Consider the following 17327-nt stretch of genomic DNA (forward strand, 5'->3'; position numbering starts at 1 on the left):
TCTAATTTAACAAATCCATTGCTTGATATAAAAAATAAAAAAAATAAAAAATAAAAATAAAAATAAAAAAAACTAAACATTTCTTCAAGAAAACCAAAGCTGCTGCTAGAAAATATAATAAAGACAAATGTTTGGATTAGGGAGGGTGGGAGGTTTGATTAGAAAGAAACAAAATTATGCTCGCAATTCTCACAAGAAGATTCCAAATTGACCCCCTAATTGTAATTCACAATAACAAAAGACAAACAAGCAAGATTTTATTTTATGTTTGAAGATTAGTTTGGGAAATGGAATGAATCCTAAGATATATAAATATGACTCACTCATTCAGGCGGTCCTATACAATCCTATTAATCTCTCTCTCTCTCTCTCTCTCTCTCTCTCTCTCAAATGGAAATGGAAATCCCAGATGATTTCTGCTCCTATGTTAGTGCACCCGCTAGTCCTGGTAGATATTGCAGCTCTGCCAATAACAACAATGTTTGCTTCTTTAGTGTCCCAACTAGTCCTAGGAAAAGGACCATTTCATCAACTTCTGATGACTATCCAACACCACCCATGACACCATATCACGATGCCAATTCCGACCTCAACGACTTTGAATTCGACACCAGTCACAGTTTCAATCTTGGTTCGGTTGGTAATGTGACTAGCCAGAAGGTGAAAGACTTGCTTCAGCACAAGCAGCACGAACAAATGCAAACCATGGCATTTGCTGACGACCTTTTCTGCGGCGGAAAAGTTATCCCGCTTGCACCTCCACTCAAACTTCCACCCCGTCTTGGTCAACAAAGATATACGAACCGAAGCCCAACCCCATCTACCCCAGGGTCACCGAGTTTTGGGATCAAAATGCCGTTTTCGCATAGGACGTTGTGGAATGATGATTTTGATCCATTCATGGTGGCTCTGCAGCATGTCACGAAGGAGGAAAAGAGAGGAAAAGCAAAGACACAGGCTCGTGACATGTCCGACCTGAAAGACCAACAGAATAAACAAACTGGCCTGCCAACACCAATTTCCTCACCTTTTGTGAACTCCCCAAGTCTGCTACAAAGTCCAAAAAGGCTGGCTCTGCCCAGAGGACTGGAGTTTGCAAGACAAGTTAGATTAATCCGAATGGATCATTCCGAGAGATGCAGTGACCCCAAATTGGAGACGAGGACGCCTAAGAATAACATTGCTCAAGAAAGTGGGGGTCCATGTACAAAGCAAACCAAGCGGCAGAAAATTGGAAGGCTTTTATTGAGTGTGTCATTTGGGAAGGCAGATGATGAAGACAAAAAGGGAAAAGATCAAACTTCTGAAATATTGAAAAAGCCAACATTTCTAAGGAGACTGAGCTTCAAGTCAGGAAGATTAACCAGCTGCAAAGCCGAGAAGAGGATATCTAATCAACTCACCAAGACGCCGCTAGTACAATTCAGGCCGAGGCTCTTACTCTGTATGGGTTATAAGGCAAGGTATGAAAAGTGAACCAGCCAGTGCCATAGCAAAAATATTGTCTTCTTTAAACTCCTGCATTCTTGTAAACTTTGATCATCAAAGTAACTTCTATATATAGCTCATCCAAAAGAGTTACCTCAAGTTAACTTTTGGAGTTGAGAGCGCATGACTGATGTGAAATTCATTTCCAATGGAAAAACCAGTTTGTACTTCAATTCCCTTGGGTTTGCATTTCCAATGTACCAGCAGCGAAACTCCTCCAGCAAACCCATCGCGAAACTGTAGGGAAAGGGAAAGAAACCACGCTGTCCATTTTGCCACAACGGTGACTACTTTCTCGATCTTCAGGATCAAATGACCATCCACCCTCTGAAAAGCAGCCAATGCAAGTTGGCATGGGCCAACTTACTCTGAGTCAATTTGTTGCAGCATCCAAAAGAAATCAACTTAATGCACATCTGTCACATACTATTTGCCTTCAAAAGAACGAGACTAACCTTTCGGTTTATGCAGCCATCGTTTTCTCCACGTAATTTCAGTCGAATTGCATTTTTCAGAGATTTCACTTTTCAACTTCTTTGTCGCTTTGAGAATTTATTTATTTTAATTATTTTTATACATAAATTAAAAACCAATCAAATTCAGATTAAGTACCAATTTTGTTTTTGAAGTGAAATAAATACCAATTTTAATATAGATGTTAACGGAATCTATCAATTTTAAGGAAAATTATTAAGTCCAACCCATTTCATTTGGATTAAGCCATAATTTGTGGCCCAAGACATAATTTTTGCCCCTTTTGCACATTGTCCACGTGCCACCAGTGACAGCGTAGGCCATTGCATTTGTGCTGAAAAATTATTCTAGTTGCCAAAACTTTTCAAGTCATTGTTCAACAATGACAAAAATAAAAAAAAAATAATAATAAAAAAAAGAACAGCAATAGGTGCAACTTTTTCATTTTCAATTATGTTTTTTTTATGTGAGTTTATTGTTTTTTTTCCCATGTATACACTATAAAATTGTAAGAATATTCATCGCTTTACATATTTTTTTTGAAAGTCACCATTGGACAGTGACCTCGAGAAAAGAAAATTTGATCGGCTGGTCGGCAAAAAAATTTGAATTATAGTATTATAATGAGAATTGTTTTGGTTGACTCTTCAAATGGTACCTAAACTAAAATATAGTATTTTGGCTAAAAGCTTTTGTAGAATTGGTATTTAAACTAAATGATCCCGTAGGGTGTGTTTGGTATACTTTATGGATCCAATTTTTTGTTTAAAAAAAAAAATGATGAATGAAAGTTACTTAATACTCATTAGTTTAATAACATTCAATGGATTCGTTTATTTTGCAGCTTCTAAGGTTTCTCAACTCTGTTGTTATAATACCTCATCTCATAACCAGCTCAGAGATCTTATCAATCTCAATGCAATTGAGTTTAGAGGCAATAAGGAGTTTGGTTGTACACCAGTAAGTGTATCTTTTCCTGGCTCAAACTTGTCCTTTTTCACTTGGAATGAAGCTCATCTTTATATGGAGAGATCAGACTTGTCGGAACTAAGAAGCTACAAAGTGAGCCAGCCTATGGTTAATCTCCCAGCTGCTCAGCAAGCGAAAAATGTGGGTTCCAATCTGAGCCTAATGATAGGAGCATATTCATGCGTCTTAAATGGCTTGTTCTCGTGCATTTACGTTATGTTTCTCTCGTTATTTTAGTCTTTTATGCTTCTTTTGTGTGTTTTCAGGTTCTAAGGGCCTAGGGAGCAAGAAAGTGCATTTTGAGGCCATTTGGAGCATTTTTGGGCATGGATTGGATAGCTTAATCATGGAGCAAAGAGGATGGACGAAATTGAAGCCTTGTATGCTCTTTGGGGACATCAAACAAAGGGCCTAGCCCAATCAAACACATTATGCCATACAAACCAACCTATTTTAGGCCCATTCTATGTACTTAAACCCTAGCCCTTTAAACTAGTTCATTTATCACTTATCAAACCATTCACTTATCACTCACCACATATCATTCACTTATCACTTAACATATCATTCATTTATTTCACTTCCATACTCCTCTTAATTCCACATGCATTCTCACACATGCACATCATTCACTCACATTTCCACCATTCATTCTTTATTCCACAAACAAGTCACATGCATTCACACATCAACAAAACAACTTCAATGCCGTGGGTTCCCATTTCCTTTCCAAACATCTCACATGCATTTCCACCTTCCTACTTCATCATTTCACCACATTCTCCCTCTTTAACTCACATGCATTCATCATAATTCACAACACAAAACAGCCAACACATGCACCAAAACCTTCAATACCGTGAGTTCCCTTTGAAATTCCAGCATCTTCACATGCTTTTCTAGTTTTCCCTTTCTTTTCCACCACTCATTCTTCATCATTTCAGCCACCTACATGCATTAATTATTAATATCTTCATCATTGCATCCAGAAAATGAGCAAGAAAGCTTCCCAAACACATGCATACACACACTATTTTCAGCACACACATGCAATTCCAACATCAATGCCGTGCACTCCATTTGCTTTCCAGATTTTCACATGTGTCCTAGCTGTTTTCTCATCATTCCTCCACACAAACACATTAAACAAACAGCCATTTACACCTCCACTCCTCCTAATCCCCGGTCTAGAACGATCCCTCACTTATCCATTCTACTACAATTGTCAAACGAGGGTTTAATTTGAGTGTCAAGTAAATTCTCACATCAAATTTTGGCGCCGTTGCCGGGGATTAGCAACTTTGCTAATCCTTTGTCTTTATTTTTATATTTTTTTTGTTTTTCGTGCATTCTTATTTCAGATTCTTAGTTTGTTTGTTTCCTTGTTTTTTAGGTACTGTGTATGACTCGTCGCTCTCGGCCTATTATAGAGAACATCTCCGACTTTGACGGTGATTTTGAACGCACTTTGAGGAGAACGAGGAGTCAACAAGAGCCACCACAACCTCCACCACAACCTGGGCTTGAAGAAGACGAAGTAGGTGTAGAAGAAAAGCCCACGGATCAGATTTTTGAAGAAGAACAAGCCATGGCAGCAGATAATAGAACCATCAAGGAGCTTTCGGCCTCGGGTTTGGATAATGCATTGCCTCTTTGTATCCAATACCCCACGGCTGCAGAGGGGAAGACTGAGGAATTTGAACTCAAATCCAGTTTGTTACACCATATTCCGAAGTTCCATGGCTTGTCTATGGAAGACCCCAACAAACACTTGAAGGAGTTCGAGGTGGTTTGTTCGAGCATGACCCCCGTCAATGTGGATGGGAGTATATTGAAGATGAAGGCCTTTCCATTTTCACTTATGGACAAGGCTAAAGATTGGCTCTACGAACTAGCCCCGGGAACTGTGACTTCGTGGGAGAGTATGAAGCGTGCTTTCTTGGAGAAATTCTTCCCTACTTCGAGAGTGATTCTCCTGCGGAAGAAAATTAGTGGTATTCAACAGAATCATGGCGAGACATTCCCGGCTTATTATGAGCGCTTCAAGGGCCTTGTAGCTTCATGTCCTCAACATCAAATGAAGGAGGAACTTCTCCTTCAATATTTCTATGAGGGCCTCCTTCCTATCGAACGTCAAATGCTTGATGCATCAGCGGGAGGAGCATTGGTGGACAAAACACCAAGGGATGCCAAGATTCTCATAGCCAACCGAGCGCTCAACGCTCAACAATATGAAGGAGTGGGTCAAAGGGAAGCCCCACGACAACAAAGTGTAAATGAGGTGAGTGCTATTTCTGAAATTCAATCACAACTTGCTAATCTTACTTCTCTTGTTTCTCAGGTTGTGATTGGTCCAAAAGCACAAGAACACCAAGTTTGTGGCGTGTGCTCAATTCAAGGGCATCCATCCGACAAGTGCCCTCAACTAATCGAGAATGGTGGGTGGGAATCTGCCAATGCAATTGGTTTCCAAGGACAAAATCAAAACAACCCATACTCGAACACATACAATGCCGGATGGAGGGACCATCCAAACTTCAAATGGAGGGACCATCCAAGCTTCAAATGGAGGGAGCCACAACAAGCTGCCCAACAAGGAGGATTTAGGCCAAACCCCCCTGGTTTTTATTCCAAGCCGTATGCACCCCAACAACCCCAACAACCTTCGGCATCATCTCATTCAGGTACGTCCTTGGAAAGTGATCAAGCTATGCAATTACTAACCTCTATTTCGCAGGGGTTGCAAAATCAAAACAACCGGATAGCAAATAACGAGAAGGAGATGACGGATATGAAGAAACAAATAGGGCAGATTTCTGAGTTCCTTGGACAGATTAGAGAGCAAGGAAAGCTTCCTAGCTCAACCACAGTCAATCCAAAGGGAGGATTCGAATCCGCCAAGGCCATCACCCTAAGGGGTGGAAAAGAAGTTGGGACCGAGCCAAACAATCCCAAATCTGCCCAGAAAGTAGATGAAGAGACGACACAACCTGAGGCAGATCACCCTAACTCGGCCAAATCAGGTAATTTAAGTTCAAATTCATGTACTTCACGTCCTAATCTTCCCAATGTACCTTTTCCTCGCAGGTTCATGCAAGAAAAAAAGGAAGAAAGCGAGAAGGACATTCTTGAAACGTTCCGGAAGGTGCAAGTGAACATACCGCTTCTCGATGCAATCAAACAGGTTCCAAAGTATGCTAAATTCCTCAAGGACCTATGCAATACAAAGAGAAGAAGGGCAAACAAAGAGGTAGTGAAGGTAAGCGAGAATGTGTCCGCTGTTTTGCAACGTAAACTGCCTACCAAGTGCAAAGACCCCGGTAGTTTCACGATTCCTTGTGTGATTGGACATAATCGTTTTGAACATGCCATGCTTGATTTAGGTGCATCCATAAATGTCATGCCTTATTCTATTTATGCATCTATGAATTTGGGTGAATTAAAACAAGATGGTGTAATTATACAATTGGCCGATCGTTCTAACGCGTATCCAAAAGGAGTTTTGGAAGATGTGCTTGTGCAGGTGAACCATTTAATTTTTCCGGCTGATTTCTACGTCCTAGACATGGAGGATTCAGCCCATTCTACATCTTTGCCGATTCTCCTTAGTAGGCCATTCATGAAGACGGCCCGAACGAAGATTGATGTATACAAAGACACCTTGACAATGGAATTCGATGGGGAAGTGATTGATTTTAATATTTCTGAAACTATGAGATATCCCGTTGATGACCATTCTTGTTTTTCCATTGATGTTATCGATTCTTTGGCGCAGGTATACCTTGAAGAATTGAACGAGGACGCCCTGGAAACAACCATCACTAAGGCCATAGAGCGCAAAAATGAAGGATTTGGGCCAATGCAAGGCCACGGCAAGGAGGAGGAATTCTTTGCAATGGGTTCTAGTGAAGAAATAATTGAGGTTGTGGCAGCCCTTGAGTCATTGCCACAACAATATGGTAAGGTTCCACTCTCACTTTCAAATTCAGTTTCCACTAAGATGCTACCTTCTGTTGTTCAGGCACCATCGCTTGAACTTAAGCCGTTGCCGGACCATTTGAAGTATGTGTTTTTGGGAAAAGGCGAAACATTGCCCGTCATCATTTCATCAAGTCTCACGGCAATGGAGGAGGAGAAGCTTGTGAGGATGCTGCGAGAGCACAAAACAGCCATAGGGTGGACTTTGGCCGACATTAAAGGAATAAGCCCTACCACATGCATGCACCGTATACTTCTTGAGGAGGGGGCTAAACCAACTCGAGAAGCTCAACGCCGTCTCAACCCTCCGATGATGGAAGTGGTGAAGAAGGAAATAATCAAACTTTTGGATTGCGGAGTGATCTACCCTATCTCCGATAGCCGTTGGGTCTCTCCAATTCAAGTCGTTCCCAAGATGTCCGGAGTAACTGTTATCAAGAATGATGAGAATGAGCTCGTGCCTACACGCATTCAGACTGGATGGCGAGTATGTATCGATTACCGGAAGCTAAATGCCATGACTAGGAAAGATCACTTTCCTTTGCCATTCATCGACCAGATGCTCGAAAGGTTAGCCGGTCATGCTTTTTACTGTTTTCTTGATGGATACTCTAGATATAACCAAATTGTGATAGCCCCGGATGATCAAGAGAAGACCACATTCACATGTCCCTTTGGAACATTTGCTTATCGTCGCATGCCATTTGGCTTATGCAACGCACTGGCCACTTTCCAAAGGTGTATGGTAAGTATATTTTCCGATTTTGTTGAAAAGATCATTGAGGTTTTCATGGATGATTTCAGTGTATTTGGGAGTTCATTTGATAATTGCTTGGATAATCTGACCTTAATTTTGAAACGATGTGTTGAAACTAACCTTGTCTTGAATTGGGAGAAATGTCACTTTATGGTGAAACAAGGTATAGTTTTAGGACATATTGTTTCAGAAAAAGGAATTGAAGTAGATAAATCAAAAATAGACCTTGTACGTCACTTACCCTCTCCTACTTCGGTTAGAGAGGTACGTTCGTTTCTTGGCCATGCAGGGTTCTATAGGCGTTTTATCAAGGACTTCTCCAAGATGTCCAACCCTCTTTGCCGATTGCTCCAAAAAGATGTGCCATTCAAGTTTGATGAAGAGTGTAATTCGGCATTTAACCAACTCAAGGAGAAGCTAGTCTCGGCCCCCATTATTGTACCTCCAGATTGGAGCCTTCCGTTCGAGCTCATGTGCGATGCATCCGACTATGCATTAGGAGCTGTTCTAGGACAAAGAAGAGACAAGCGGCCGCATGTCATATACTATGCCTCTCAGACTCTCAATGATGCCCAATTGAACTACTCCACGACGGAAAAAGAACTTCTAGCTGTGGTTTTTGCTTTAGATAAATTCCGTTCATATTTAATTGGTACTAAAGTAATCGTTTATTCTGATCATGCAGCTTTGAGGTACTTGCTCACGAAAAAGGAAGCAAAGCCGAGGCTTATCCGTTGGATTCTTCTTCTTCAAGAATTTGATATTGAAATCCGGGATAAGAAAGGAAGCGAGAATGTAGTGGCTGACCATTTAAGCCGAATGATCCACGAGGAGCATGAACATGCCGTACCTATCCCTGAAACTTTTCCCGATGAGCAGCTGTTTTCCATTGAGGTAAGTGAACCATGGTATGCAGATTTAGTGAATTACTTGGTGGCTAAACAAATTCCAAATGAACTGAACAAGCACCAACGTGATAAGCTTAAAAATGATGCACGTTTCTATGTTTGGGATGACCCTTATTTGTGGAAGTATTGCTCAGATCAAATTGTACGTAGATGTGTGCATGATTCTGAATTTCACTCAATTATAAGCTTTTGTCACACATATGCATGTGGTGGTCATTTTGGCACACAACGCACTGCCCTCAAGGTTTTAGAGTGTGGTTTTTATTGGCCGACTATATTTAGGGATGCTAGAACCTTTTGTATGTCTTGTGATCGTTGCCAACGAATGGGTAACATAGGTACCAAGGACCAAATGCCGCAAACCCCTGTCTTTAATGTTGAAATTTTTGATGTTTGGGGCATTGATTTCATGGGCCCTTTCCCTCCATCTTATGGTTTCACTTATATCTTGCTAGCCGTTGATTATGTTTCTAAATGGGTGGAAGCAAAAGCCACCCGTACTAACGATTCTAAGGTGGTTGCAGATTTCGTGAAAACTAACATTTTTGCTAGGTTTGGAATGCCGAGAGTAATCATAAGTGATGGAGGGTCTCACTTTTGCAATCGGACCATTGAGGCGTTGCTAAGAAAGTACCATGTCAACCATAAGGTCTCCACACCTTACCATCCTCAAACAAATGGCCAAGCCGAGGTGTCTAACCGAGAAATCAAACAAATTTTGGAGAAGACCGTTGGACCAACAAGGAGGGATTGGAGCTTACGTTTAGATGATGCACTGTGGGCATATCGTACGGCGTACAAAACACCCATTGGGATGTCACCTTTTCGGCTCGTCTATGGTAAGCCATGTCATTTGCCCGTAGAGTTAGAGCACAAGGCACATTGGGCCGTGAAGACTTTCAACATGGACATAGATGCAGCGGGAGTTCATAGGAAGCTCCAATTGAATGAACTTGAGGAGATTCGGAATGAAGCCTATGAAAATGCCCGGATGTACAAAGCCAAGACCAAAGCATTCCATGATAAAATGATTCGAACCAAGACCTTCACAGTTGGGCAGAAAGTGTTACTTTTCAACTCTCGCCTACGTTTGTTTCCTGGTAAGTTGCGTTCTAAATGGATTGGCCCGTTTGTTGTTACTAACGTTTTACCTTATGGTGCAGTCCACATAAAAAGCTTAAGGAATGGCGTAGAATTCAAGGTGAACGGGCATCGGTTGAAGCCATATTACGAGCATGGTGTGGGGCAAGTGGTGGAAGACATTCCTTTCCATTCCGTGGGCTCAAATGAAGATTAAAAGAGGGTACTCGTCCGGCTGAAAGACGTAAAAGAAAGCGCTTCGTGGGAGGCAACCCATGCATCCGAATAGAGAAGAACTTGGAAACCCCTTTAAGAGACTTATTTTTATTCCTTTCTTTTTCTTTACTGCCTTTACTTTGCTTTCTTTCTCGTATTTGTTTATTTGCTTGCTCTGTTGTGACTTTCTGCTTAAAACATTGAGGACAAAGTTTGATTTAAGTGTGGGGGGGTAAACAATTTGTATTTGCATGAATTTCGTGGGATTTATTCACCTATCACTTAGAATGTTGTTTCTTGCTGTTTTAAGCGTTTTTAGAGTGTTTTAGTGTGTTTTATAGTGTCTTGGTATAAAACTCCGAAAATTTGATAAAAAAAAAAATAAAAAAAATAAAAAAAATTCTTTTGAAAAACCCAAAAATAGGTGTTTTTAGAGTCATTTGAGTCATTTTGGTGTTTGTTTGTGTCTTAGCGCTACTTGGGAGGCAACCCATGCATTCAACAAAGGAAGACTTATAAAGCACTCCAAATCCAGATTCCTAAAAAAACTCTTCTCTTTGTTGCTATTTCGTTTCTGCCTTGTTAGGTTGTTTAGTTGTTATTGTTTGTTTGTTTATTAATTGTGTGAGTCTATGATTGTAACATTGAGAAAATGTTTGATTTATTGATAGGCACTGCTAAACAAAGAAAGATGGTGCTTCACAAAGGGTGTTTGCTTGAGGCCCCACTACGTGGCTTTACTCTTGAAGCGGAAGGCGTAGGAACAGAAGGCATCGGAGCGGAAGGCGTAGGAACAGAAGGCATAAGAGCAGAAGGCATCGAAGATAGAGCATTCCAGGCCTCAATACTTGGCCAAGCGCTGGATGAGCCAGGAAAAAGGTGCCTCTGGAGGAAAGACGAGAACCTTTGACGGTCACTGTGAATCCGACCTTCAGACTCTTGCAGCTCATCAAGCTTCCTCTTCATGCCCGTCGAATAGTTGTTTGCAAGCACGTGCAAACTTCTATTCTCATACTTCAGCTGCTGGATCTCCTGCTTGAGACTTTCCACCTCTGCCATCAATGATTCCACCTGACGGGAGCGGGCAAGCAGGCGTTGGCCCATGTTGGACACAGAACTCGCACACTGAACACTAAGTGCGAGGGACTCTTGAACGGCCAACTCATCGGACCGTCCTGACAGCAGCCTACTATCTTTTGGTGTGAGGAGGTTCCTAGCTACTATTGTAGCTGTTGTGGCGTCCTGCATCACAGAGTCTTCACCTGAAAGAGGACCGTTAGAAGAAAAGAAAGAAGGGCGCCATACGTTACCTTGACGCGGCGCGCCCGTATCACTGCTAAGGCTCAATTCCAAGCTAAGGTTCGATGAGTTTGCCATTTTTTCAAAAGTGTTCAAAGAGAAGGGATGGAGTTAAATTTCAAAGGGCCGGAGTCGATTTTCAGGAATGGGAAATCTTCAGTGTGTGTTTGTTGTGGTGATCGATAGCTCAATAAAAAAGCCAAGGCGACGCTCCACCAATTCAAAAAGCCGGAATTTCCGGCGTAATTTAGGCGACGCTTTCTCGGCTTTTCAGAAGGCGCGTTCAACTTTGTCAAAAGATTTCTTCTTTTCAGACAACACGTGGAGGCCATCATCACAACTACACATCTTTAGCCGACAAGCGCAAAGTTCGGCGACGCTTTCTCTGCTTTTCAGAAGACGCGTGCAGCTTTGTCAAAAGGAGCCGCATCTGCACTACCACGTGTCGTTCAGAAAGCGAAGGGGCGCCTGCTCAGAAATCGAAGGGGCGCCTGCTCAGAAATCGAAGAGGCGTGTTCAGAGATCGAAGAGGCGCCATTATTTCAAAAAGCCGGATTTGCGGGATCAAAACGTTTGTCGACAAAGGTAAAAAGTACCACCACTTGATATTATCTCTATATATGTCGACCTTCGTCTTTTATGGCAGGGCAAACCTGAAGAAAATGCCCAACTCTCCCTCACCTCTGAGGGCGCACTCCCAGCAAAGCCTTTCGAAATACTCAATTCTTTCTTCTCCCCCAAAGATGATACCAGATGCCTGGAGTACAGATGACCCAGGAGGAAACAGCACAACAAATACATGTGCTGATTCATTCACCGCTTCTTCAAAAGCAAAGGGATCTCATATCATCAAGGTCAAAAGCAAAAGTATCTCATATCATGCTCTTTCCCTGTCTTTTTCTTTGTCCTTGTTCTTACTCGCATGGCAAAGTAAAAGAAGCAATCAGCCGGCACTTGGAGTCAGTCTTCCGATCTGGAGCCAACTGCCTGGAATCTATTCCTGATTGCTTACCTAGCGTTGCTCTCGAGTAATCATCTTCAACGGTTGATACACTTCCGGAGAAGGGACCACTTCTGCAAAGGGGAGCGAGTAAGGCAAGTGAAAATGATACATTGAAGCATGTGGAGACAAACATAGGCTGAGTTATCCTCCAACCCTTTTCAATACGAATTGGAAAGATTGAACAAAGAAACAGACCAAAGGGGTAAGCTCAGACCTTCGGGGAAGACCAAAAGAATCCTCCAGCCCAGTAGCACAAAGGAAAATCAACAAGTGGAGGAGACCAAAAGATTCCTGCTGCCCAGTTCAAGAAGTAGCACAAAGGAAAATCAACGATGGGCAGAAACCAGTTCAAGAGTAAGCCTGTGGAATCACAAAGATCAAAGCCTCAATGCAATTACCAAGGAGAAGATGGAATTTACACTCTATAACCAGATTTGCGTCTCTAAAACTCTTCTCTTTGTTAATTACATTATGCCATGTTTAGTATGTTTAAGTGCTTTTTGTGTATTTACTTATGCTTTGTGTGAATCTATGCTTAAAACATTGAGGACAATGTTTGATTTAAGTGTGGGGGGGTAACTAAGTATATTTGATGCAAATTCGTTGGATTTTATCACCTATCACTTCACATGTTGTTTCTCACTGTTTTAAAACTGTTTTAGTGTGTTTTGTCTTAAAAATTCGAAAATCCCATAAAAATTTGAAAAATTGTTTTGAAAAACCCAAAAAGAGTTGTTTTAAAGTTGTTTTTGTGTGTGTGTTTGTGTCTTAGGATACCTTCCAACACAATGATAAGGATTTGGTTTGTAATTGCATGACTGTTAAAAAGAGTTATAAACATAGAGAAAAGTTTGATTTACTCTTGGTATATGCTTGGTTATGGTTATAATGTATGACTTCACATGCAATCATAAAAGAAAATTTAGTTTTTGTAACATGCCTAAAGGAAGGAACTCAAACAAATGCTACAACCCTGAGAGACTTGAGCCTATAATGTTCTTTGGAGAGTATAATCTGTGATTTCTTGTTTTCTAAAATCGTTGCATGATCTCATTATTCTTTGCTTGGTTACTACTTAGAAGGCGTTTCATCACATAGTTCCAAATGCTAGAACTCATGCCCATTTCATTCAAAGCATGTTATTGATTTGCATAACATATATCAAGATGAAGTTGTGTAGTTGCCACCATAGCCAAATAGCCTCACTTCCCATATTTCGTATATGTTGTAAGTTGTACCCCCGTTGAGCCGTGTTAGCCCATGTTCTTTGTTAACCCACTTTTTCCTCACCTAGCCTAGTTTAGGACAATCCCCACCCTTGTTCTTAAAAGATAGTGAGCATGACTTAATTGAATTCCTTTTGAGTTACATTATGAAAGAAAATAAGTGTGGGGGAGAGAATGTTTAAGTGTTTATGTTTTGAGATTCAAAAGAAAAGAAAAAGAAAAGAAAAAAAAAAAAAAGAGAAAAGAATAAGTGATTGAAGAAAGGTTCCAAAACACCAATTCTGGGCGTAAATTGTCTAAATTCTCCTTTTTCAAAAGTTGAGTTTTCATTCAAAAGTGAATTCTAAGTTGATTCAAATGCTTTGCTCACTATTTCTTTAAGAACCTTTGTTTTCCATATCCCTTCTTTGTTATCCACATACCCCAAGCCCCGTTACAACCCTTGACTTCTATCTTGAGTGTTGTGTATTTCAATTTGTGGAGTTTGAACTTGGTATGAGCTTATGGTGTCACTGGTTCTCGCGTCTAAGTAGTAGCATTCCATTCATGAGATCATATCTAAACATGCTTATTAACTCCAGAAATTGCGTTCTTTGTGATACTTATATGTGAGTGTTCGTTTTCATGTTACATCAATCTTCTCACATATGACTAGATTAGGGTGTGTAGTTAGAAATTCTGAGTGAAAATCGAGTGCATATCTTGTAAGGAATTGAGCAAATTCTCTAAGGCATGTTACTACATTCAAAACATGGTTTTAAATGCTTAATTGTGAACTAGTATATGGTGACTATGATTAAGAATGTACTTAAGTGTGAAGATGACTAAAATCTATGAGAATGATGATTTTTAACATGTCATTGGAAATCCCTAAGACGGTTGTTGGAAGGTTTAGGTTGTGTTTTACGTGTTTAGTGTCGTTTTGTTTATTTGTTTTTATTCTGTTTTGCTCGAGGACTAGCAAAAGCTAAGTGTGGGGGTATTTGATAGGAGCATATTCATGCGTCTTAAATGGCTTGTTCTCGTGGATTTACGTTATGTTTCTCTCGTTATTTTAGTCCTTTATGCTTCTTTTGTGTGTTTTCAGGTTCTAAGGGCCTAGGGAGCAAGAAAGTGCATTTTGAGGCCATTTGGAGCATTTTTGGGCATGGATTGGATAGCTTAATCATGGAGCAAAGAGGATGGACGAAATTGAAGCCTTGTATGCTCTTTGGGGACATCAAACAAAGGGCCTAGCCCAATCAAACACATTATGCCATACAAACCAACCTATTTTAGGCCTATTCTATGTACTTAAACCCTAGCCCTTTAAACTAGTTCATTTATCACTTATCAAACCATTCACTTATCACTCACCACATATCATTCACTTATCACTTAACATATCATTCATTTATTTCACTTCCATACTCCTCTTAATTCCACATGCATTCTCACACATGCACATCATTCACTCACATTTCCACCATTCATTCTTTATTCCACAAACAAGTCACATGCATTCACACATCAACAAAACAACTTCAATGTCGTGGGTTCCCATTTCCTTTCCAAACATCTCACATGCATTTCCACCTTCCTACTTCATCATTTCACCACATTCTCCCTCTTTAACTCACATGCATTCATAATAATTCACAACACAAAACAGCCAACACATGCACCAAAACCTTCAATACCGTGAGTTCCCTTTGAAATTCCAGCATCTTCACATGCTTTTCTAGTTTTCCCTTTCTTTTCCACCACTCATTCTTCATCATTTCAGCCACCTACATGCATTAATTATTAATATCTTCATCATTGCATCCAGAAAATGAGCAAGAAAGCTTCCCAAACACATGCATACACACACTATTTTCAGCACACACATGCAATTCCAACATCAATGCCGTACACTCCATTTGCTTTCCAGATTTTCACATGTGTCCTAGCTGTTTTCTCATCATTCCTCCACACAAACACATTAAACAAACAGCCATTTACACCTCCACTCCTCCTAATCCCCGGTCTAGAACGATCCCTCACTTATCCATTCTACTACAATTGTCAAACGAGGGTTTAATTTGAGTGTCAAGTAAATTCTCACATCACCTAACTGCCAGAATAGGGACAAAAAGGCATTTGAACAAGAGCAAATATGCTCTCTACACATGTCCTAAATGCCCGTGTGAATTTGTGTTCCCTGAAAACCTGGATGTTCATATGTCAGAGCACCAGAGGATAGAAGATCAAACTAATCGGATGACAAGCTCGGACTTTGCATCCAGGTCGATCAACTCTGATTGCCCCATGGATCATTCACAATTCACCTGGTACCTAGAACCTCTAGCTGGGCAGAAACTGGAAGCCACTTCCCCAAATTCAAATGCAACAGCTTCCAATGAGGACGGAGAAAAAGAAGATATGGCTCGCGAGCAAGTAACCCTGCTGACTAGCAGTGCTGAAAACCAAGGGCAGCCCTGCAACTAAGTTGGATACAGAGAAGGAGGGTGTTTCTCGTATCACCAAGAGCATCAAGGAAGTAGCCATGTTTAATGAAGTGTTTGATGAAGTGTTTCTTAAACCATGTTTAAAATTTCCCTAAAGTTTGAGTGACAGGATTGTTTGTTTCGATTATGTTTTGAACTTTTTAGTCTCATCCAGGGAGAGTTCGATTTCCAAATGCGATTTCCTCGGAGACATTTCATCAAACATATGGCAGGCATGCCACACCAATAGAGATATAGATATATATATATATATATATAAATGGGGCGGAACTAACAACAGGTGGCAAAGCCGGCCATAGAATATAAAGTGCGGAAGTAAAACATAAAATAGCAGCAGGCGGCATAGCCGTCCATAGAATTTAAAGTGCGGAAATAAAACATATAAAAACAGAGTAGCATATCAATATATTGAATTAAATGTAATGATGCGAATATATTTTGAAAATAAGTTTTATTGAAAACTTACTGCAATGCAGATTACAAACAGGTATTGCCTAATGGCAGATGAAACAAATAAACACGATGGAGCTCGTAGGCATCCTGAATAATATATGTATTACAAGTGTTTGGAGAATAATCTCTGTCCTTTGTGGATAAGCAGAGAGATGATATTGAACTGAGCTTTTGAAGTTAAAAACTTATATCCTTCTTCTGAAGATGAGTTCCTCTTTTATAGAAGGAGGAGAATGATTGAAGAATGCCATTTTGATCCGGGAATCCCGCTGGCAAGAGAAGAAAGCTGGCAAAGCTGGCTGACTGATGATCCTCTACTGTGGAGTCACGTTGTTACTTTTACAAAAGCTGAATGAATAGTGAAGATGCTTTGATTCTTTTACAAAAGTTAAATGAATAGTGACCTTTTTGTTTTTCACTATTGTGAATAGTGACCTTTTTGTTTTTCACTATTATGAATAGTGACCTTTTTGTTTTTCACTATTGAAGAATAATGCCTTGTCTTTTGCGAAAGAGATGATAGCAGCTACTGCTGATGATGCTGTTGGGCTGACACAATCACATGGGCAAATAATGCAGTTCAATAATCAAACGGATCTTGAGCATCTTGAAGGTCCACTTGATCAGCCCAATTGGCGGGAGGCTGAGACCCTGCATCAGAAGCGTCAGAGTCCGAGTCGGAACCTTTCTTTTTCTGTAGCCTTGCTGCTTCAGCCATGAGCTGTTGAGCCAAGTCCAGAAGCTGGGAGGACTTATCAGAATTCTCCTTTTTCTTTGAGCTGGTGGACTTAGAAGGTTTTCCTTTGAGGGAAGATGACGGACTAATGTCTGATAGGGATTGAATCGGCTCCTGGGTTTTTAGCAACTCAGGAAATTGCTGATGAACTGGCAAAGCTTGTGAGGACGAAGTTAAAACTTTGATTGGCAGTGCCTGCGAAGATGCCTGGGGAAATTCCACTTTTACAAGATCAATAATTTTTTGGTGGT

The 17327-nt window shown here is 40.6% G+C and overlaps 1 protein-coding gene and 1 long non-coding RNA gene across 2 annotated transcripts; one reads left to right on the forward strand and one right to left on the reverse strand.

Annotated features, from left to right (window-relative positions):
• The first annotated feature begins 383 nt into the window (after positions 1–383).
• Positions 384–1524, forward strand: LOC148693011 (uncharacterized). The gene has a single exon (XM_088680180.1). The coding sequence runs from the start codon at positions 391–393 to the stop codon at positions 1474–1476; it is 1086 nt and encodes a 361-aa protein (XP_088536306.1). The 5' UTR covers positions 384–390; the 3' UTR covers positions 1477–1524.
• Positions 1525–2771: 1247 nt separating this feature from the next.
• LOC148693012 (uncharacterized) lies at positions 2772–16142 on the reverse strand. The gene is made up of 2 exons (XR_015953111.1): positions 15490–16142; positions 2772–3090 (listed from the first exon to the last, which is right to left on the reverse strand). It is a non-coding gene; the product is annotated as an uncharacterized LOC148693012 (long non-coding RNA).
• Between the last annotated feature and the right edge of the window lie 1185 nt (positions 16143–17327).

This window comes from Pyrus communis, chromosome 11 (assembly GCF_041283825.1).
Source record: "Pyrus communis isolate YQ-2024b chromosome 11, ASM4128382v1, whole genome shotgun sequence".
Classification (NCBI taxonomy): Eukaryota; Viridiplantae; Streptophyta; class Magnoliopsida; order Rosales; family Rosaceae; genus Pyrus; species Pyrus communis.